This window comes from Euprymna scolopes, chromosome 1 (assembly GCF_053919585.1).
Source record: "Euprymna scolopes isolate OS-2025 chromosome 1, ASM5391958v1, whole genome shotgun sequence".
NCBI lineage: Eukaryota > Metazoa > Mollusca > Cephalopoda > Sepiida > Sepiolidae > Euprymna > Euprymna scolopes.
In genome coordinates this window covers 153,931,726-153,956,725 of record NC_136482.1, presented here as the reverse complement: position 1 = coordinate 153,956,725, position 25,000 = coordinate 153,931,726, and the positions used below count along the sequence as shown (strand labels likewise).

Here is a 25,000-nt window from a genome sequence, read left to right as displayed (position 1 = left end):
TCCCAGACCCGGTCGCCCCCACCTTCTGCCATTGATGAGGCATCTCTCCGTCAAGTTGAGGCTGCCATTTTGGAAGATCGGCACATTACTATTCGCCAAATAGCCCAAGATGTCAAGATTAGTACAGGATCTGTGGAAACTATCATTCATGAACATTTGCATATGCATAAGGTGTTTGCCAGATGGATTCCCAGGTTGCTCACACCATTCCAGAAGCGAGAACACGTCGAGTGCTCGAGGATGGATTTGGAGATGTGCCAAGAAGATGAGTCAAAAAAGATGAGTCAAAGTTTTTCGAAAGTGATTACACAGGATGAAACCTGGATCCATTACTATGATCCAGAGACCAAAGCCCAGTCAATGCAGTGGAAGCACTTGGACTCACCACCTCCAAAGAAAGTAAGGGTGCAGTCCTCCGCTGGCAAGGTCATGCTCACAGTCTTCTGAGACCAGGACGGAGTAGTGATGACAGATTTCCTGGCAAAGGGTACCACAATTACAGAAACCTATTATGCTTCACCTTTGAGGAAATTAAGGGAAGCTATCAAAATCAAGGGGCGGGGCAAGATCAGGAAAGGTACCCTCTTCCTGCAGGACAACGCTCCGGTCCACAACTCGCATGTCGCCAGATCAAAAGCACGGGCGTGTGGTTATGAAAACCTTTCCCATCCTCCCTACTCTCCTGATCTTGCACCCTCTGACTTTCACCTCTTCCCAGCCATGAAGTTGTTTTTGAAAGGAAAGAGTTTCCCAGATGATGCAGCTCTGGGTGGTTCCTATGTAGAGAAAGACTAATAACTGTGCCAAGTGTCGTTGCTCTACTGCTATGTGAAGTGGATCAGGGGCATTACTTATTGCACGCCCCTCGTGTGTGTGTATATATATATATATATATATATATATATATATATATATATATATATATATATATATATATGACTACTTCGTTCAATCACACAAATCGATATATGAAAGTACACCACTGTTCTGGCGACACATTCTCGGGCCCGGAACACCTGACGAGCTTGTTGGGTAGCGTTCTGTCCGCAGCCCCACTTGGTCTGTCTTTCTCTGCTCTCCCCCCTCACGGGGGATCCGAGCTGATAATTTACGACCTTCCCGCGAGGGAGGGTCGGAAACACTTTCTCTCTTCCCTCCACTAACTTCCCACTCTCTCTCTCTCAGTTCTATCTCCCCTCTTGCCGCCTTTGGTGCCACTTCTTTTGGACGCCAAAGTCGGCTCCCCACTTTGGACGCCGATTCCACGTCACTCATTTTGCCGATTTTCAATACAGGGAAGAAAGCTTTTTTTAAAAAATGGACACCCCCAGCCCTGGGGCCACCAATACAGATACCCTCAGCCAGTGGGGCTATCACAGGAAAAAACTGCTCCTCAAGAGGACGACTCTCCAACAGGGGGAGCAAAAAGCAACGGGGCATACCGCCCGGATAATAAACCGAAGGACGCCCCCCAAAAGGGAGAAAACTCACCAGCAGCTCCCCAAGAGGGCGACTGCCCACAAAGAGGAGAAAAAACAATGTTGGACGGGGCATCCTGCTCTGACAACAAAAATCAAGAGGCAGTAGGCCCAAATGAAGATAAGGGGACAGTGCTTCCCAGGAGGGCTACTGCCCCAAAATGGGAGCAAATCAAGAAAACGAGGGGGCATACAACCTGGACCTCCCACAAAAAAGGGGGCAAAAGCTCCCAAAGACAATAAAGAGGACAATGCTGCCCAGGAGGCCGACTCCCCAAAAAGGGAGGCGTTTCCTGGAAGAAGCATAGAGCAAGGAGAGTCGGCCCCAAAGGAAAGCGGAAAGGGAAATGCCCCTCAAAATAGCAACCCTTCTGCAAAGGAACAGCAAAAACAGTCCACCCCCACCAAAGATCTAACACCAACAAGAGGGTCTGCATGGGGGAAGACTGTAGAGAAGCAACTGTCCCCTCAAGAGTATAGAGACTTGTACTTGACTAAGTACATACAATACATAGAGGGGGCAGAAATTAAACCAGTGCCAGGCGCTTGGGAGGCAATCGAAGGCAGTTCTCTCCCTCATCATCTAAGATATGCCGGAAAACCGCCTCCTAGGGATGAAAAAGGAAGACATGGCAGGGCTCCTACACAAGCTAAACATCCCGGTACTATACACACAGTTCTCTTCACACAGTTCGGCGAGGTGGAAAAAATAACCCCAGTGCGGTCGAAAACCAGCATGCACTTGGGCAGCTACACTGTAGCCATGAGGCTAAAGAAAGAAGGCTTCCAGGCGATACCAGCACAGCTGACATTTAAGGAGGCAACTGTGACGGTGGTGGTGGAGGGCCATCGTCCGCACTGCTGGTTCTGCCAAAAGCAGGGTCACATGGCCAAGAGCTGCCCTCAAAGGTCAACTCCTACTCGAATGACACCAAAGGCAGTCCCAACTTCTGAGACAGCACCAGTGCCCAAACAGGCTGTCACAACTCCTGCAACCGGAGCACCAACCCCAGCACCGAGGGAACCCAAAATCACGCAGGAGGCCATGGGGGAAGAATGGAGCACGGTAATGAGGCGGAAACGGAAGCCCACAATCCCATCTGCCACCGTCCCATCACCAACCCAACAACCGAGGCCGCAGCAAATGCCACGGCAGCAGATACAGCAGCAGCAGCCGAACTAGCCATTGAACCAGCCGCAGCAGCATCAGCTGCCACGGCCAATTTCACAACCAATGCCACGAAAACAGCGGCAACAACAAATACAGCAGCAGCAGCAACAGCCAGAACAGGAGTAGCAGCAACAAAAACGACTGCAGCAACCAAAGCACCAACAGCATTAACCAGAGAAACAGTAATTAGAGGAGCAGCAACAACCAACGGTCCCCACACCAATTGAGACGGGGACCAGGCGAAGAAAACACTGCTCCTCTGAGGATGAATCCGCTAGCGAGACGGAGAGGAACTCAACCTCATCACTCCCCGGTTCATTCAAAAGAATTACAAAAAAGCAAAAGAAGGAAAGGGGAAGAAAAGGTAGCCCCCACTCCCTGTGAGCATACACCATTCCTAACAACAACACAACTCACTTCCACCCCCAAACCACATACTGCACCAACACTAGACACCGTACCAACACCAACACCAGACACCGCACCAACACCAGACACCGCTCCAACTCCAACACCACACACACTCGTCCTCACACCAATGCAAATTGGGCCACCATTCCAGAAAGAAAAGAATGAACCTGGAAGATTCTCCCACTTACGGACTTACTCCAACAGGGACCCTCACCCTCGAAACGAGGGAGGAACTTTGTTTTGTAGACCCCCTGTCTGTGGCAATGGACTTACCACACCGGCAGAGAAAAAATTTAAAACCTCTGCTGGACTGCCAACAGATAGGGGGAAATGTCCCCTCTAATTTCCCGGACGCCCCACGGCTAACAACTTTCGTCAGGCTTTCAGATGCCTGCAAGACCAACATGTGGACAATGCTGGAGGCCGCTGAAGGGGCTGGTCCGGGAATTGAACTGATTAAGAAAAATGACCCTTCCCTCGAGGAACTCGCAAAAACATGCTAGGGAAGGGTCCAAGTGTTGGTCCATCCATCACTCTATAGGGCCCTTAAATTGACTTACCCTTTGGACGTCGACGGCATTGTGAGAGAAGGTCAGGACATGAAAAACCTGACCACCTTGAGCATTGCATACAACGTCGGTGTCCTTTCCCTTGCTGACTTCGGAGCTGAGTGTAACACACCTTAAGGTAGGTACCATGGCTTTAAATTTGACTAGTCTGAATGCGAGGGGCTTGAGATCATCGGGCCGGGTGACTCGCCTCAGGCACGACCTCTTGTCCCTGGGAGTGGATTTGGCTGCAATTCAGGAGACGCATTTCGTTTCTTCTGTGGACTGTCAGGTGCTGGCCCGAGACTTTGAGGTTTTCTCAGCATATGGCAGCCAATGGGGGAAAGGAGTCTCCTTGCTAGTTAAACGTACCCTGTCCACGATGGTCGACGTTGTCATTAGGGATGCGGTGGGCAGGCTGGTCGTGGCAGATGTTGCCGTAAAAGATTCTGTGTTTCGGGTGATTGCGGTTCATGCGCCCAGCAACGCTCGTGAGAGGGTCTCATTCTTCAGTCAGCTCGACGCGTTTGTAGATTGTCGGAAGCGGGTAGTGCTAATGGGGGATTGGAATGCCATCTTAGACCCCGACATAGATAAGGTAGGAGGCGGAGCTAGAGGGTCGGAGAAGTGCAAGTCCAGCCTGGCTGCTCTGATAGGTAGATGCGGACTGGTTTACAGGTTTCGGGTCGAGCATCCGGGGCGGGAGATGTGGACGTGGACTAACAGCGTTTCCTCCTATCTAAATACCTATTTGGACAGGATGTTAGTTAGGAGAGGCGAAGTAGACTTCCTATCCTGTCCCACGTTCACTTGGCTAGGCCAGATGGACCATAAATTAATGATGGCCCGGCTGAAGCTAGGAAATAGGCCTAAGTTAGCGGAGTACTGGAAGTTAAACACCTCCCTTCTGGAGATACAAGACTTCCGAGATCAGTTAAGAGAATTGATTAAAAAGGCACTAGTGGGGGCGGTTACCGGGAGTAAATGGTTGTTAGGTCTCAAAGCCAAGATAAGAAGCTTCTCGGTCAAGTATGCCCAGCGCCTCACACTAGATAAGACCAAGAAGAAAAAGCAGCTAGAGCAGAAACTAGCTCGGGTTACGGGGGAGGGTGATAGGGTTAGTAAGGAACTAGCTAAGCAGGACCTTCTACTAGACTAGCGAGCGTTACGAAGGCCAAGTAGTTACAGCTGATGCAGACGTGCGCCGTGAGGTTTCTAGGCGTGGCTCGGACAAATACATTGCGAAAGTCAGACATTCGGATGGACGCACTCTGGAATCGACTCGAGAGATCTGCAAGCAGTTTCGAGAACATTTCGAGGAGAATTTTACGCAGCAGCCCGATCTTCCGGTCTTTGAGTTTAGCGACTATTTGGCCGACTGTCCCCGCCTCGAAGCGGCTAGAGCGGCTAGTTGTGAGGGCCAGGTGACGGAGCGGGAGGTCTTTACTGCGCTGAAGCATGTCAGCTGTGACAGATCGCCAGGACTTGATGGTCTGCCATACGAACGGTACTTGAGGCTGTCGCCCATATTTCTGCCTCTTCTGACGGATGTGTTCAACCATTGGTTTGCTCAGGGATCCATCCCAGGGCAGGTAACCAAGGGAGTGATCACATTGCTGAAGAAAGGTGACGGGTATGGAGGGGAAGAGTTAGACGACTACAGGCCCATAACTCTGCTAAACACAGAGTTGAAGATTTTGGCCAAGATCCTGTCGAATCGGCTGCAGGTTGTTATCAACGAGTTGGTTGAACTGGGAACGAACTACGCTGTGAAGGGGAGATCGATTCAGAACAACTTGCTCCTGATCCACACGATTCTAGAGGGGGAATAGATGAAGACATGGAAGCCGCGCTGATCAACTTAGATCAGTCCAAAGCGTTCGATAGGGTCGACCATCGTTTCCTGGCATCTGTCTTGGAGGCCGCCGGTTTTAAACCGGACTTCAGCAAGTGTATCTCCGTGATGTATCGACAGCCCATGGCTGTCATGTAAGTCAACGGAAAGCGCTCAAAGCCCTTTGTTATCTCTCGGTCGGTTCGTTAAGGTTTTCCGCTGTCACCCCTGCTTTACGTCCTGGCCTTGGAGCCTCTTCTCCGCAAGCTGAGACGTGGGGAGGCAAATTTGGCCCTGTGCAGAATTGCTCCGCCTAGCGGCTCAGCTGCCAAGATATCCGAATTGGTGATGATGTCACGGTCTTCGTGTCGAGCTTCAGAGATCTCGAGATCATGTCAGAGGGGCGCTTGCACAGTATAAAAGAATTATGGGGGCCAAGATAAACCGCAATAAGTCTGTCGGACTGTGGTGGGCGCCTGGAGTGGTAACGCAAACCTCCTGGCGCCCTTCAGCTGGACGGATGGCCTGGTTCGGATCTTTGGCGTGTGGTTCAGACCAGGTCTCCACCTTGATAAGAATTGGTCGGAGGTACGGTCAAAGGTGGAGGCTGCGGTCAACGCGTGGCTTCCCAGGAAACTTTCCTTAAAGGGTAGAGTTGAGGCGTGCGCTACATACATCTTCCCTCTCATGCTTTACCGACTGGCCATACTTCCCCTGCCTGCACAACACCTAAAAGCTCTTGTCGAACTCTTGTCCTTTCTCCTTTGGGACAGAGGAAGACACTGGGTGAGCAGACAGGTCTGCTTTCAACGTCTGTGTGATGGAGGTTTGGGAATGCCAGACTTGACGTGTCATCGAGACGCTGAGAGGCTGGCCTTCCTGAGCTATCACCTTCAAGAAGATCAACCATGGTACCCCGCGATTACTGCCGCCTTCCTCAACCTCATTATTGACCCTGCTATCGAGAGTCGTCGCAGGCCGCGGGGAGACTCAGCCGTCCTGAAAGAGTGCCGAGCCGCGCTAAAACGACTACCAAGGGCCAGCGACCTTGTGACTGCTACCCGTAGGGAACTCCACAGGGATCTAGTAAGGGGGGCGCCGACGGCCCACTATGCGCGCGTTTGGGTTGGCAGCAGAGTGAGATCTGCTCTGTGTAGAGTTGGGCGCCAGGTTCGAGTCATCTGAACAATTCGGAGTTCTCTCTAACCTAGCGATTGGCCCGAAATGCACTTCCACTTAACAACATACAATGCAGTTCTGGGTTTTGGGAGTCGCCTGCTTGTCCCCGTTGCGAGACAACGGCCGTAGAAATGACTGATCACGCTTCCTTCGATTGCCGTGAACTCCGCCAGTACTGGTCGTATGTCAGCGAGGTGACTGCTCGCACTGATCCCAAGCATCCTCGCCCAATTACCGTATCCAATGGCGTTAACAACGTCAGACCGCCGTGGGACCGGGAGAGACAAATGGTCCACATTACGATCTTGGCCGTGGCGAGAATGGCGATTTGGACATCGTGTCTGCAGGGTGGCCAGCGAGTGTTGCCTTTTTCTGATCAGAATCTAATCGCTTTCTTTAAACACCAACTACAGGTGAAGATCAGATGTGATAGAAGAAGGCTGCATCGTGCGGCATTTGACAGAAGATGGATACATGTAGCAAGTCTGTGTGTACGAAAAGGAGCCAAGTTTCAATACGTGTTCCCCGCCTAGGTGTGGAATACACAGTTCCGTTAAGCATAATCCATTTTCAGCCTCTTAGCTAGCCGAGTAAATGCTTCATCCCTCCCCGAGTAGGAAGCCTCCAAGATCCCTATCCCCTTCTATCTGCAATTATTTCCTCTCACCCCTCACTCTAAATTTCATGCATCATGGAGAGAAAGATATCAATCACTAACTCCCCATCCCTCACCTACAAAATTTTCTTTTCTCCATTTCGTCCCATCTATAGAGCATCCCCACTTAGAGACCGACCTGCAGGAGTTCAGGTTCCTTTACAAACCAAGTTAAACAGACGGTCTATCAACTAGATGAGGTTTGGAGGGTCCTACTAACCACGTTTTCTTTTTTTTTTTTTCCTTTTTTACCCCCCCCCCCGCTCTCGACACAAATGAATTATCGTATCATCATTGTTATCTTTTTTGATTTTACACGGAAATAAAAAAATGTTTTAAACAATTGGGTGCCAAGTGGGACGTCAAGTACGAAAGGGCGAATGCGGTATTATGGTGGAAGAAGATTCAAGCTATGAGAAAGTTTTGTTTAGTTCTAGAGTGACAAGAATGACAAACGACCCCCATCTGCCCCCCCCTTTTGAGTTGGCTTTGTGCCTAAGTTTTTTGTTCATGTTCTATTTTTGCCTGAATAAAATATTTAATATCTCAAAGTGTAGTATCTGCCGGAACAGATACTGCAAGCAAAGATCATATGTGGGGGCAGCCCAACATATAAGACCTTGGTCAATGTAGTGGCAACCCTTCATACCAATTGTCACTATCCAGCTCCCCTACTCCCTGGGGAGTTAGTCCCTATTTCCCCTTTACTCCTCAAATTAAAAATCGGCCTTGTGCCTTATTTGGTCGGTGGGGAAGCAAACAGATACCCTTTTTTGCCTTTTTGGTCAAGATCAAAGTGCTGTGTCTGTTCCGGCAGATACTACAAGCAAAGACCATACGTGGGGGCAGACCCACATATAAATTATTGGTCAATGTAGGGGGGCACCATTCATAAAAATTGTCACTATCCAGCTCCCCTTCTCCCCGGGGAGTTGGTCCCCATTTCCCCTTCACTCCTCAAATTAAAAATCGGCCTCGTGCAGAATTTGCTTGGTGGGGGGGGGGCAAATAAATACCCTTTTCTTGGCCTTTTGTCCAAGATCAAAGTGTAGTATCTGTTCTTACTACATGCTGTACTTATTGTGATATAAAGTGGGGAACACTTTTCTGTATTAATTTAATGCAAAATGATCACCCACTTTACAACCAATCAGTCTCAAACCCATTCAAGTCATTCTCCAGATCATTCAAGTTTTTTTTTTTTTTTTTTTTGACGGATTCCAGTTATTTTATAAGCATTCAAGTCATTCTTAAGGTCATTCAATTGATCCTTAAGTTCATTAGTCATTCTAAGTAATTTACTTTTTATTTATTTAAGGCATTCCAACCCATTTTTCGGTCATTTAAGTCTATCTTTAAGAATTTCATGTCAGTCCTACATTCATGCATTACACGAGAACACGCGACTAATGGCTATCGGCCTTGTTCAAGAGGGAGGACCATCTCTCTTGAAGAAGCCCGCATAAATCGGGCGAAACGTAGAGCGTTCAAGTCCTTCAACCTCACCTGTCATCCTTTTTTCAAAATATGGTATCGGCCATTAGACGAAGACAAAATTCAAGCGAGGGCATACGGTAAATAGTTTTGTAATTATATATACTAGCGGGACAGGTGGGAATTCCACAAGGGACTCAATCATATGTAATATATCGATATTGGCATTATGTATCTGTTCAATGTAAATGGAGACGCTCTCCTATTATTGTAGCTTTTTTGTTAAAACAGCAAAAGTATTTATCTAAGCTAGCACGAACGCCCGGTAAAGCCCGGTCGTAAAGTACGCTTAAGTATGATATTTTAATTTATGCAGATTTTGTATATATTATTATAGAGTTAATGTTCTATCGATTTTTATGTTATAAAGTTGTGATTTTCAAAATAAAAAAATATATATTCATATGACTTGGGTGCATTAGCTTAAATCGAAACGGACATAAAAACTCATGGAAAAAATACATACATATATATATATATATGAGTTCCTTCTGCAACAATCGAAACCGAAACCAAAACTTATGAAGAATTCTTGATAAAATTATAAATAAAAAAAATAGATGATTTAAGTGCTATCAGCTATAGTCGAAACCGATACCCAAACTTATGAAGAATTTTTGGTAAAGTTATTTATGACAAGAAATGGAAGTACATAACAATTAAACGACCCGGATGTAAGCGTGACACACAAAAAGAACACACACACTATCGTATTAACATATAGACTAGCGGGACCTGTGGAAATTCTACAGCGGCATCTTTCATGTGTAATATGTTGCTGCTGGGCATTCTGTGAGCGTTCAGCATGAATGGAGACGCCATCACATTATTCTAGCCCTTTTGTTAAAACTGTAAAAAAATATTTATCTAAGCAAGTCTATATATTAATACCGTAGCCTGTAGAACAATAAAAAAAAAAGGATAGAACAATAAAACAGGGGTGAGTTATTTATTTTTCCCTATTTAATAATGTAAACATAACCGTTTAAAAACGATATAAAGTAGATATTTAATAAAAAAAAAAAAAAAAAACAATAAACGTCCGAGAAATTTGTTTTATCGTTTTTACTACGGAATAACTATTAAAATTAATTCTTTCTTAACAACTTTTGCATTTACTAGAAAGATAAAACCCTAAATTTTATAGAATTAAAAACAAATATAGAGGTGAGAACACGCTAATCGAATACTGCCTGGAGCGTTCGTAAATGTTTATTCCAGAATTAATATGTATGCCGGAATTAAATCTCAACCAACGAAATTTGCCGTAAAACGTGACACACAAAAGACACACCCGCTATCGTATTTATAAATAATTTGCACGCAGAGTGAATGTGTGTGAATGTGGAATTTTAAAACTTCCACTATAGCGAACATAGTCGAAATATTTTCAAATATTATAATATTTAATATTATACGGTTCAATAGTTTTCATAGTATACGATTTTATGTTTTTGCGAGACACTGAAATGAGATCACGTTTATATATATATATATATATATATATATATATATATATATATTATTATTATTATTATTATATAGTTTAGAAAACTAGATGCAATTAAAACTGAAATCGATGGTTGTTACAACCACTTCTCCAAGTTTATCGGATAACTCGAAATTTTTACTAGAGCTCGAAGTTATTCGATGAATTATGTTAAAAATAATACGAAAACAAAGTTATATTCAGGGAATTATTTTTATTTGCATCTAAGCAACTTTGACTCAGAATGAAAATCTGAAATGGTTGAATTTTTAAATGGGAATTTATTTTCACGTTTGGGCTAATAAAAACAAACTCTTAAACTAACCCAAATGAACTGAAATATTGAAACTATTTATTAATGTCTGATGCAAAAATTATTAACATTTCATACAGAGCACAGTTATATTACGCCAGTTTCATTGCTTTTATATAAAACTAAACTAAATATAGCACACATTTGGTACACTATCGCTTAGCACCTGTGTTCTAAAATTCATGGAGCTTATTAGTTTATCATTGAAACTTCTATATACAAAATGGAAGTAAATATCAATTAAACGACCCGGATGTAAGGTGCATGATGGGTGCAAGTACACTATAAACGACCCGGATGTAAGATGATGGGTGCAACTAAACTATAATAGCGGAATTTGCCAAACGAAAAAATCGATTAAACAAAAAACAAACGCTGGTATCTACTGACATTTTGTGTCAATTTCTACTTGATTTTCATGTCAAAAGTACTTGAATATTACCGCATTATTTTAAAAAGAAACACGAGTTTTCGATCTGCATCGTAAAAAGCGGCTCCATATTTCTTTGGGAATATGTGACGTAATAACAAGGGAAGTAACAAATCAAAATACATTCTTGTACATGGGCAATATTTACCCACTATTTGCCTCGTTTTGAAACTCTCGGGTGTTTTTTTGTTTTTGTTTTTTTTTTGTTAAAATTCGCCGTTACGCCAACTGATGACGCCTCATCATTTTTCGGTAAAGCGAAAACTTACGTAGGTTTTCGGCTATGCTGAATACGAATATCACAGGGAAAATTAGCGCAGACAAATAGTTTTCGCGATATAAATACCTGTATTATGCATCTTAATTTCTAGTAGTTTGAATTGACCGCCATCTTTGTTGTGTCAATGAAATGGGATAGTGAGCATGAAATGTGTGTAGTTAAGTCTACGAGATGCGAACGTTTATTCAACGTCATTTCTTTCGGAATAAACACCCCCACCTCCCCATGTTAAGAACGACAATTGGAATTGCGTTGAGTTTACTACACAGATCGTCTGCTCACTGCAGCGTGCGCGTGCAAGCTCAATATACTATTTCATTGAAACAGCAAAGATGGCAGCCAAATAAAATTACAAGAAATTACGTAACAAAATACAGGTATTCATATTTTGAAAATCTTTTGTCTACGCTAATTTTCCCTGTGATATTTGTTTTCAGCATAACTGAAAACCTTTAAAAGTCGTCATTTTTTTTAATGTTGAGGCGTCTTCAGTTGGCGTAACGGTAAACATTGCCCTTTTTTATTAGCCAAACACTTTATTTTCGTTAATTTCATCAAAAACTGTTTTCTTTAATAATCTTTTTCTACCTCATCGTTTTTCGTAACTTGTGGATATATTCATTACTGTAATAGTAAAACTAAGTAGAGATCAGTAGTTTGCTTTTAAATTCAATATTTAAAATTCAAATTTCGCTATTATAGTGTAATTGCACCTAAATATGTAAATGTATATGCATACCTAACTTTATATTGAAAGAGATTTAAACATTTCTTATACATTTTTTCTTTTGTGTTTTCTTCCAACAGGTTCATCATTGGTTATGCTAAGCCTCATGGACATCGTTGGGATGGCAGACATGACCAAATATTACCGTTATGAAGGCAGTTTGACCACGCCCCCCTGTTCCCAGGCTGTTATATGGACTGTGTTCCACGATGTTCTCACTGCCAGTAAATCTGAGGTAAACATTGCATTTGACGACGAATATGCTCTTCAAAAGTAGTTAAATTCCTTAACACTTTATACATCTTTGATTTTATTATTTACTAGCAGGACCCGTAAACCGGCGTTTCCCGGTGGAAACATGCCCCCCTCCTCGTAAAAATTAAACTACGGTTGTTGTTGTTGTTGTTGTTAGTAGTAGTAGTCGTGGCCAATCCCCAACGTTCTAATGTTAAGAACGGGTTTCGCAAGATATCCAATTTTATGAGGGGTGGGTGTGTCAAAATATTTGCCCCAAGTTCAACGTTGATATATATTGTCAGCATACCCACTCGCAAAGACTATAAAAAAAATTTTTAATTGGGGTAGGTGGCAGTGCGTTTTTTTTTTTATCGCGCGTGCATAGAACAGTGAATTACAGTGAATAATGCATGTCATTATATCTCGAAAACTACTTGTTTCCGCCAAAGTTAAAACAGATTGTCTTATTCAGCATAATCAAAAACCTATAGAAGTCGACAGTTTAAAGGAAATATTCTAGTTGGTGCCAAGGTTTAAAAAATAGTATACAAGGTAATAAAAGGGAAACTTTAGCGGCGTAAATTATTTGACAAAGTAAAAAAAAAGAAAAAGAAAAACTGGCATAAATGTAGTCAGATACAAACTTACTCTTCCACCTTACCAACTATATGTATCCGTAAACCTTTTGCATCAAAGTAAACGCACTCATAGACATTGCCATCCTATCCTTCGACCGCCCCCTTATAATCATACTCCTTATATCATAACAGAAGAAACTTAAAAATATTGCCGAATATTACCTAATCAATATTACATCCTTGCATTAACCCCCCCCCCCCCCCAAATTATAAGCGTTTTTATATTTCCATTTGCTGTTTAGGTTGCACCTGTCAAAAATACCACTCCATAGATAATAGACACCCCACAAACCGTTAAAATTTTACCATGCACCAACAATACACCCCAATTTTAACCCTAAAACATATACCCCTTAAACTGAACACTATGTTAAAGACCATATACAATCTTATATATCATACTATATGTAACAACTTCTCCTTTATATATTTAGAATTCAATAAAGCTTCCCCCAACATTCTATAATTCCTCTTAATCTTTTTCGTCCCTTATGAACCCTTCGCTAGACGCCACATCCTCGCCATGCTACCTAGCACCTTCTGCACTCTTATGAGAAGCGTTCGGTTTCGAAATGCCCTGGCATAGTCTCATCTATCCCCAAAATTTTGCTTGTATTCCATTATTCAATAAATGATCCATTCTATATCTATGTATTGTGACTTCATGTCATACTCTTGTTGTCTTATTGTGTGTATATATATATATATATATATATATATATATATATATATATGCATATATATATATATATGCATATATATATGCATAAAAGCTTTAAGGGGGGATTTACTAATGAAGGAAAAAGCAAATTCAAAAGTCAAAAATAAATATTGTTATTTATATCTTAATCCCAAACAAATGAAAAAGCTCAATACATTCACTGATGATAGTAGAGATTACGATAAATAAGAACAGAGATATAAAGTAGAAATTTACAACAAGTTTTTATTATTCGGCAGAATACTCCAAAGCTGGTAGATAGGTGATCCTTAATCCGCAGAGTTTCAAAGAAGGCAAATTCTTCTCATCATAGGAAAAACAGTTAACCAAATAATCCAATAGTCACGCTAAAAACTTTTAACATTTCCATGTATTTGCGGGTTACTACATATGATGAAACTAAAAGTTTTATGATTTGTAGTCATAAAACTTAAAAATACATGAGAATATAAATATGGAAAAATAGCATTAATTTTAATGTTGAACTCTGTATGAACTGTTCGCATTACCTATTATGTCAAATTTCGAGCCTGTAGGCTGAAAATTGACAGAGTAATTTGGTAGGGAAATGTACACAGACAGAAAGACACACAGACAGACAATTTTTCTTATATATATATATATATATATACTAGCAGTTCAGCCCGGCTTTGCTCGGGTCCTATGTACTGTTTATAACTTGCTCTACGTATGAATACACTTTATGTAAGGTTTCAAATGTTTAGACCAAAATTTGCCTGAGTAATTTCGTAGAGATCGCAGATGTCATTTTTTTTTTTATTTTGAGAAAATTTTTACCCCTTAACATTTATTATCTTGGTCTCAAATCAAAATAGAAAGTTTTACCCATGTCCAAGTTACCTACATAAAAAAGATCAAGTCTTTAGCCCCCAAATTCCTGGAGGAATTTAGTAGAATCTGCAAAAGTCAACTCTTTCAGCTTTTACCTTTTGGCAGCCAAATTTTCGCCCAAAAACTGATTAAAATACGTGCCGCATGTCTGAATACCCGTTATGTATACATTTCAAATGTTTAGACCCAATATTTGGTTGAATAATTTGCTAGACACCGCAAAGGTCAAATCTTTTGAACTTTGACCCCTTGGAAGCTCAAATTTTCTACCCAAACCGATTAAAAAGCTTGCCCTATCTCTGAATACGCTTTTATATAAAATTTCAAATCTTTAGACCAGATATTGCTGAGTAATTTGGTAGAGATCGCAAGGGTCAAATTCATTTAACTTTGACACCAATTTTGACCCCTTAACACTTACTTTTTGGGGCTCAAATCAAATTAAAAGTTTAATCTATGTCCGAGTAACCTACATTTAAAATTTCAAATGTTTAGAGCCAAAATTGGCGGAGAAGTTTGGTACAGTTTTTCAATCACAATCAATTAAAGATTCTCCCAAATCTCGATACTCATTATGTAAAATCTCGAGTCTCTATACCGAACATTGACATTATTTGGTAGGTAAATCTACACACACACACACAATTTTCACACACACACACACACACACACACATATATATATATGTGTGTATATATATATATATATATATATAATGAGCGATGTTCCTTATAAAGGGAGAAAAATCGCTGTACACTGGGTGGGTAGTGTTTTTCCTGAACAGTAGCTAAAGATTACTTTATTTTCTTATCCTATTTCTATACTTGTGGCCATGTTACTAATAAAAGGGTTGTATGTAAAGGTTTTTCCTGTGCGGGGGTTATCCGCCTGATAGACAGGGACTCCAACGTTGGATTAACATCCAAGGGGGCAGTTCCATAAGCAGATGCAAAATACTGGTGCTGCTGTATCGCCATTTTGTGAATGGATTTTTTACCATTCACTAGCTTTTGGTGAGACCTCTCGATGCCATATTAGTAGGTAATGTTACGAAATTTCCTTTGGTTGCAAAAATCATTCTTCGTTTCTTCTGCTCTCTTACAACTCTGCCGACCTTTGCCACATATCTCTACCCTCAAAAGTGAAAAATCTCAAGAAACAATACAAGATTAAGCCCAAAACTCCAACCGCTAACATACACCCCCTCCCGCCACTACAAGGTCTCCTTTTTCAACATCAGAGGTCTACGTTCAAACCTTCCAGAGCTTGAAATCTAATCATAGGAGATCATAAACCTAACCTATTGTTCTTGTGCGAAACTGACAATGGATTGACTGTTTCCAACCAATGAGTTCGCGATTAATGAATAAGTAATCAGACCTGACATCAAAATTTGACTCCCAAAATCACTCTCGAGTTGTAAGCCATGTTTAGTTTCAGAACAGTTTCCAATGCTTAGTTGTTCTAGATAAGTCTTGGAGGTGACTGGTTCTTCGTAGACAAAGCAATTTCCGATGGTAGTTGTTCTATACAAGCCCTCGAGGTGGCTGGTTCTCAGAAGACAGTTCTTAAGCTGGAAGTCTCAGAGCAAAAGATTATTCTCGTGTTGACAAAAAGCAAACGTATGCGAAGTTGCCACAGAAAAGGTTTAATTTTTATGAAGCAATTCTGGTTTCTGATTGGTTGGTAGCAGAACGTGAATTAATTTGATTCGTCAGTTCCTAGCAGCATCGTTTAAATAGAATATCCCAATTGTCAGGGACCATATCCCATTATAACTCGTTTGTGATGGGATGAGTCTCCTAGCGGCTTAGGCTGCAGGGAGACAGGGTAGAGTACAGGTCAAGAATCCGTTCCTGACACTTAGTCCGACAGGTGAGGGTTTGGGAACCAGCCTAGCACCTGTCGGACTGAGGTACACCGCCTGGGTATTACTCAGGAGGTCCACCCTACCAGGACTTGCCACCTGGCTTTCGGGTGGGGCAATTTAATTGCTTATCGCCTGAGGCGCCCCAACCTGGGAATGCTGACGGGGCCCAGGCAATTTTTGCTGAGGCGACAGTGCCCCTCCTTTGGGGGAGCTAGCCTTCTTTTTCACTTTCTCGACCTTCTGTTAAATGTATGTGGGCACCAATCTAAATATCTAACCCATTATAACTCAAAAATATTGTAACAATCACCATGAGCGTGGGATATGTGCCTATATTAGAGATGGCTGGAAATGTGGTAGGGACATCTTCAGAGAGAATCCTAATTTGCCCTCAGAGTAGCACGTGCTCCAGAGTAGCACTTGTTCACAGCACCGCATTCATATTTGCCCTCTATCTATCGCCCCATAATAGTGGAGATACTATAATTGAGAGAATCTCTGACAAAATTGACTACATTCTGTTTACCAATCCTTCGATTAACATTCACGTCTCCGGAGACTTCAATATTCATAATGTTGAATGGCTAGTCCACTCAAACAAGACGGATGATGAGGGGAGGTACGGTCATAATTTCTCAATTGCCTACGACCTAACACAAATTGCTGACGAACACCCACTCGCATGCCCGACCCCAACAGACAATGTACAAGTCTCCTTGACCTCTTATTTACACTTTATCCAGAAATGTGCTCATCCTCCGCTCTGTCTCCATTGGGATCTTCCGATCACTCCGTTTTCTCGGTTAACATAAAATGTAATAAATCCTCAGATGAACCTTTCCATCGTATTGTATATCAATACTCTATGGCTGATTGGGATAACTTGTGGACATTTATATCAGATATACCTCTGCACTCTGAAAAACGTGTCGGTTATAGTATCAGACCTAACTGAATGCTTAATTGTCGGTATAGACTGCTTTATACTCTCGAAGAAATTCCAGCAAAAGCCCAACAGTCAGTCATGGTTCACCCCAAAATGTATGGCTACCATTGCGCACAGAAATTACTATTTCCATTGCTTCCAACATCATAGATGTTGTAAAACCAAAACCACCTTTAGAACGACAGTAAAAAAAAGTAATAAAGAATATAAGAGATTCGTATGCTCAGTATGTCAAGTTTAAAGTAGCTGAGCAGCGGCTTGGTTCCCACCAGTTTTTGCAAATAACAAACAGGGTCTTGAACAGAAGCGTGTCCTCTATCCCTACGATCATCAATTGGTCTGAGATAATTTCGTCAGCATCTGACAAAACAAAACTCTTTGCCAAGACATTGCAGCAAATTCTACCCTTTACAATCAGGGCCGCTAACCACTCGTTTCCTCCTCTGACTGCAAACACACTATGCAACATACAAATATCTGTACGTGATGTTACCAAGCTTATCAAAAACCTTGATTCCAGTAAAGCAACTCGGTGGTATTTAAGTCATAGTGCTTAAAAAGTTTCAACCGAAACTAGCTCCCATACTTACAAAGCTGTTTAAACATGGCTTAAGGAGAAATTCTTCCAAACACTCTGGAACACCTCATCAGTATGTCCCGTATTTAAAAATTCAGGATTTCCGTCATCTCCCTCTCAATACAGACCAATCAGTCTCCTGTGCGTCATGAGTAAGTTGCTGGAATCTGTGTTAAATAAGGAAATATTCAACCACCTCAGCAAAAATAACCTGCTTACTGACGTGCAATATGGTTTCCGTTCTGTGAAATCTACAGCTGATGTGCTAACTGTAATATCACGCAGGATTAGTGAATCTCTCGATGGGGGTTTCGTTTCTAGAGCAATAGCTCTTGACATATCAAAGGCTTTAAACTGAGTGTGACATAAATGTTTACTACATAAGATCGCCAGCTACAGAATAGCTGGAAATCTACTCTCAATTTTTTTTTTTTTTTTTTTTTTTTTTTTTACAAAGGCATCACCACATTATCAAGGCCCAGAGGCCACTCAAGGATAAGGGTTAAAGAGTGTACAGTAGAAATTGGTCAATATAGTAATCATTAGTAATGAAAATTTGGTAAATTTAATAACTTATATGGAACGGCTCATCAAGAACTTATTTACTTTAGACTTGAACACAACCATATTGTAGTCAGCCGGAAAGCAGGAAAACGGAAGACAATTCCACAGGCGTGCAGTTCTAAGAAAGAAGCTTTGTTCATGGAATCTACGTTTAGGTTTAGGCACAGATAAAGAGTGGGGGAAATTATTGATAGTGTTTACAGCTAGACGAGTGTTTCTTGTGAAAGTTTGGCGAGGGGGGACCAAAGATTGAAGCTCAGTTGAACACTTTCCATGAAAATAACGATACATCAGAGACAAACTCGCAACATCTCTTCTGTGAGATAGAGGTTGCAAGGAGGAGAAAAGGACATCTCCTACGAGGCTACGAAGTCTATTTTGAACTCTATCAAGGCAGGACAAGTCCTTTCTAGCAGCTCCTGCCCAGATGTGGCAACAGTATTCCATCCTTGGACGTACCTGGCTCTTATATAGGTAGAGAATAGCATCAGCAGTGAGATATCTACTGGATCGATAGAAAGATCCCACCATTTTTCCAGCGGCCTTGGCAACAGATTTGATATACGTGTTCCATTTAAGATCAGGAGTAATGGTCAAGCCCAGAAGCTTGTCAAAACTTGAGGCCTCCTGAAGACGAGAGCCATTCATTTCAATTGATGACAAATGTGGATTAGAATGTTGATGATGTAAAGAGAGAAGCTTGGTTTTAGATGCATTAAAAGTAACCAGCCACTCCTTTCCCCATTGTACTACGTGCTCAAGATCAGAGGAGAGAGAATTGGAGAGAACTTGGTCGTTTACTGTCTTAGATGTGGTACCATAAATGGTAGTGTCGTCAGCATAAATGTCTACAAATGATGTAAGGATATGATTTGGAAGATCATTAATGTAGATCAGGAAAAGAGTTGGGCCCAGGATGGATCCCTGAGGGACACCGGCATTAATACTGTGAGCTTCTGATTTTTGCCCCTCAACTACTACTCTTATGAACCTATCAGAAAGAAATGATTTAATAATTGAGAAGACTTTTCCAGCTATACCATAGCTAGCGATCTTATGAAGTAAACCTTTATGCCATACCCTATCAAAGGCTTTAGATATGTCAAGAGCAATTGCTCTAGAAAGATTGCCACCGTCGAGAGATTTGCTAATCCTATGCGATATAACTGTAATGACATCTGCTGTAGATCTAGCAGAACGGAAACCATATTGAGTGTCACTAAGAAGGTTATTTTTGTTGAGATGTTTGATTACTTCTGTATTTAACACAGATTCTAGCAACTTACTCATGACGCACAGGAGACTTATTGGCCTGTACTGAGAGGGGGATGAGCGATCACCTGAATTCTTAAATACAGGGCATACTGATGAGGTTTTCCAGGGAGATGGGAAACTATTCTCCTTAAGACAACGTTTAAACAGTTTTGTAAGTATGGGCGCTAATTCAGGTTGAAGTTTTTTGAGTACTATAATTGGAATACCATCAGGGCCAGTTGCTTTACTCGAATCAAGGTTTTTGATTAGCTTCGCAACATCACGTACAGATATACGTATATCACATAGCGTGTTTTCTGATACAGGAGGAAATATTGGGGGTTGGCGGTCTTGGTCGCAAAGGGTAGAATTTGCTGCAAAGTTCTTGACAAAGAGTTTGGCTTTGTCTGATGCTGACGAGATTACCTCAGGTCCATTGATAATAGTTGGGATGGAGCACACGCTTCTGTTCAGGATTCTGTTCGCTATTTGCCAAAACTGGTGGGAACCAAGCCGCTGCTCAGCTACTTTGGACTTAACAGATTGAGCATACAACTCTCTTGCGTTCCTTATTACTTTCTTACAATGGTTGCTGGCAGTCCTGAAAACGGCTTTAGTTTCCATACATCTATTACGTTTGAAGCAGTGGAAAAAGTGATTTCTGTGCGCAATGGCAGCAGCACATTCTGGAGAGAACCATGGCTGGCTGTTAGGTTTTTTCTGAAACTTTTTAGATGGTATGAAATGGTCAATACCTACAATTAACCATTCAGTTAGGTCTAATACTATAGAGGACACATCCTTTTTAAACATGGAATGCAGAGGTAGATCAGATATAAATGTACGGAAGCTATCCCAGTCAGCCTTAGTGTATCGATATACTGTACGATGAAGAGGTACATCTGGGGACTTATTACATTTCATTTTTATCTTAATTGATACAACAGAGTGGTCGGAAGATCCAAGAGGCGACAGAACAGAAACTGAACATAGTTCAGGGCAAGTTGTGAGAAAAAGGTCTAGTAGGCTCGCATACTGGCCATCATTATCGGGCACACGGGTAGGTTCCTGAACAATCTGAGTGAGGTCATAGGCAATGGAGAAATCATGACAGAACCTCCCCTCATCATCGGTCTTGTTTGAGTGGGTCAACCATTCAACGTTGTGAACATTGAAGTCTCCACATACGTGAATGTTAGCTGAAGGATAAGTAGAAAGGACTTGGTCAATTTTCTCAGATATGCTTTGAAAGATAGTAACTCCACTGTTGTGGGGGCGATAGAGAGTAAATATAAATGCAGTAGTGTGAGCTAAAGCAACCCGGAAGCACATATAGGGTAAGTTAGGATCTTCCCTGGAGATGTCCCTCCCACATGGAAAGCTATCTTTAATATAGGCACATATTCCATGCCCATGGCGATCTTGGGGGTCAGATTTAGAAGTTAAGTTAGAGTATCCTGAAATTGCAAACTCATCTAGAGAAATAGCCTGTCCAATGCCAGTTTCACTTAAAAATAAAAGGTCTGGTTTAGTCTCCTGTAATTGGGTTTCAACCTCTGGAAGGTTAGAACGAAGACCCCTGATGTTGGAGAAGGAGACATGGTAGTAGGGGTCTACGTTGGAAGTTGGGGAACCGGGTTTAATCGTGTATTTTTTCTTGAAACTTGTCATGATGAAATTTTGGAATTTGTGGACTAGGTCGACAGATTTACTTAGAGTAGGACAGAGAGGGGAAATTAAGAGAGAAAAAGAAACGAAGAATTTTTTTTTTTTTTTTATTTGTAGTTAATGATAAGGTAAAGCCGTAACAATTACCCACTAGTATGGCATCGAGAGGCCCCACCAGAAGCTACTGCATGGTCCAGAATCCATTCACCAAATGGCAATACAGCAGCCCCAGTACTTTGCACCTGCTGATAGGACAGCCTCCTTAGTGGTTAATCCAAGGTTTGGGTCCCTGACTATCAGGCGGATAACGTCAGCCCAGACAAAACGTTTACCTCCAGCACCCTTACTAGTGACATGGCTACAAGGATAGACATAGAAACAGAAAATTTCCGCCATCTCAGCCAACTGTTCGCAAAAATACTGCCAACCTAGAAAACAGCTTTTTCTTCTCCCTTTGTCCGAAAAATCACTCATTTAAAAAAATGAGGACTGAGGGACAAATAAGAAGAAGCGAGAGTAACAGGAGCTGCCGATAACGCATCCACAATGCGTTTTCTACTCTTTCGGAATCATCAGCTTGACACACAGGTTCTCGTTGGATCATCGACGTTAAGCAAGGTTGAGCCGGGTCAGTGCCAGATGGGGGACCAATTTGGGAATTCCAGGTGCTGTATGTTGGAGAACGTAGACAAAAGTTGCAAAGACCTAATTATTAAATTCTTTCCTCTGATAGGCTTGTAAAAGTAATTGTTGATGGGCAGAAATCAGAGATTCATTTAGTGTCCTAATCGTGTAAATTTGTTTATACTAACACACACACACACACATATATATACATAATATGCATATATATATATATATATATATATATATATATATATATATAATATAAACAAATTTTAGAAAGCATATATATATATATATATATATATATATGCATGTGTGTGTTTGTGCTTGCTATTAGGTTAGCTACTAAGTCTCTAGTTTTTTATTTGAATTACAATTTTAAAGATTTAATTTTAAAAAAAAACTAAAAATTTTAAAGGCTTATTAAAAAAAACTAATTGATCAATCATGTGTCCTCTTTTGTCCTTTACAACTCCTATCCAATTTTCTTTCAAGATTTTCAATGCCTTGTTACGAGAAATCAAAACGCTACAAACACTAAAGCAAAATCAAGATCTTTTCGAAAATATTCATTTTTCCAAACTTAGTATTTCATGTTAATGGTCTTAAAATAAACAAAAATTAACCCGAACAAAATATTACAATTTGATTTTAAAATTATTAAATAAAACCCTACCCAAGTTCGGAATCATCAGCTTGACACACAGGTTCTCGTTGGATCATCGACGTTAAGCAAGGTTGAGCCGGGTCAGTGCCAGATGGGTGACCAATTTGGGAATTCCAGGTGCTGTATGTTGGAGAACGTAGACAAAAGTTGCAAAGACCTAACGTCGTCATCTCCCTTATCTAGGAATATACATGTTATTAGGGACCAGTTGTGAATTTCATACTCTATGGAACTTCCTTCTTTGAAGGAAGCCGGTTGAATTCGCATAGGGTTAGTTCCGTTTCCATTCCATTATTGCCTATGTCCCTCCATTACCGATCATAAAGATGTTGTCTCGTAGTCTTCTTGACGGTCATTAACATTTATCCTCAAGTGGCCGCCGGGTCTTGATAGTAGATGACCCCCCCTAGACGAACAACTTTATGTTTTAACCAATTTTTGTAGCAACATTTCTAATTTTTTTTTGTTTTGTTTTTTTTTTTCTTATTTCAGATTGCTGCATTTAGGAAAATAAAAGATCAGCATAATAAAACAATTAGCAACTACCGGCCAGTTCAACCATTGAACGGAAGAAAGATTTACACTAGTGTTCGTTCATCCGGTACGATGGCCACAACATTTTCGTCTTTGTTGGTGTTTTTTTCTGTATTTATGGTGACAAATCTTTGGTAAACTTTATTTGTACATCCCGGTCAGCAAGATTCCATTTTTTTCATTTTTTTTTTCTTTTTTTTTTTTTTTGCAAACCAAATAAAAAGAAAGACAACAATAGAAAAACACAAGAACAAACATTTGGGTTTTAATGGAATGCACCTGCATCTCCCTTGTACATCCACTCACTCGTATAATGAAACGTTCTCAGAGTAGACATCTTCTATTTTATCGAAAAGAACAGTATTTATGTATGCACGTTGTTATATTTAATATATTTAATATGTAGATATCACATCTCATATACAAATTTAATATTATATATATATATATATATATTATATTTAATATTATATGTGTAAGATTCATAAATTAATTAAAATTGTTAGTACGAATAGTTGGGTTTAATGACTTTATTTAATAAAAATTCAATATGGCGTAATGGAAAAGTATAAAGGTAACTGCAGCTTCTCTTCCAATTTTCGGATTTTCACCATGTAAAATAACATTTCAATTCCTTTGGACGGATTGATTGTTGCTTTTCTTCTGATGAGTTAAGGGCATAATAGATGCACTAATTGATATAATAATTAAGTGATTGATTTTGCGCTACTAAACAGATAATGTCAAGAATTGTTTAAATCAACTGATTTAAAAGAATAAATTATAAGATGGTCAACAACGTCATGAATTTTTGAATATAAATTTTTGTCATTTATTATATATATATATATATATATATATATATATATATATATATATATATATATATATATATATATATATAAAATGTACTTCGTTATATTTTGGGGAAAAATACCAGCAAAGTGCTCTATTATAAGAAAAAAAATCTGCAAAATCAAAGAGTAATATTTACATTTTTATAAGATAAGCCATCGGTACCGTCGGTCTCAAACCTGATAATATTGAACCGTTTTAATTCCAAATATCAAGCTCTCTTCAGCCCATCTACATAGGTAGATCGGCTGAAGAGAGCTTGCTATTGGGACTTAAAACGGGTCCCTGTTATCAGGTTTGAAACCGACGGTACTGATGGCTTATCTGGAAATAAATATATAATGTATGTATTAATTAATAATATGTATTTGATCTCTGTTAAATGCGAAGTGTCTACTTTAAGTGTTTTGTTATATTCGCATCTGTTGGATTAAGAAACATTACATGTACATTGTTTTTAATCCTATCTTAATACTGCCAAGATATGTTTTTTTTTGGGGGCGGGTTACATACACACACACATAATGAATTCTAGACTTGGATAGGATTCACATTTTCTTTTCTTTTTTTTTCTTTTTATTGCAACTTTTACAAATAGTCTTTTGAAATATTTTTATGCATTTTTTTTTAAATCAAACTTATAAGATGAATTTAAATAAAATAAATTATGTAAATAAAAATTCCACGCCTACCCCAACGCTAAACTTTAAAGAATCCTTACGATGCTCGATTTAATTGTGCTTTTGTAACTCTGTTGAATAAAAACGCTAGACCGATTTATTTTTTCTTCCTCTAACAAAAAAAAGCAAATGCTGGTATCTATAATAGACAATAACTTTAAAATGTTTTATATATGAACTTAAGCAATAATAAGAATGTAAGAATATATGTATTCCTGCACATACTTATTAGTATCTGCATAGCAATAGCTATTCGTCTTTCGATAGAGAGAGAGAGAGTGGGGGAGAAAGAGAGAGAGGG

General features: G+C 40.5%; 1 protein-coding gene and 1 pseudogene across 1 annotated transcript in view; both read left to right on the top strand.

Moving 5' to 3' along the window:
• Positions 1-25,000, top strand: part of LOC145276774 (carbonic anhydrase 6-like) — a gene marked incomplete in the record, with an annotated part of 205,100 nt that overhangs the window by 67,932 nt on the left and 112,168 nt on the right. Inside the window, 2 exon segments of the mRNA XM_080128035.1 lie at positions 12,090-12,244; positions 23,123-23,231. Coding sequence (XP_079984161.1) covers positions 12,090-12,244; positions 23,123-23,231 — 264 coding nt within the window.
• On the top strand, positions 8,291-8,416 carry LOC145284623 (U2 spliceosomal RNA; annotated as a pseudogene).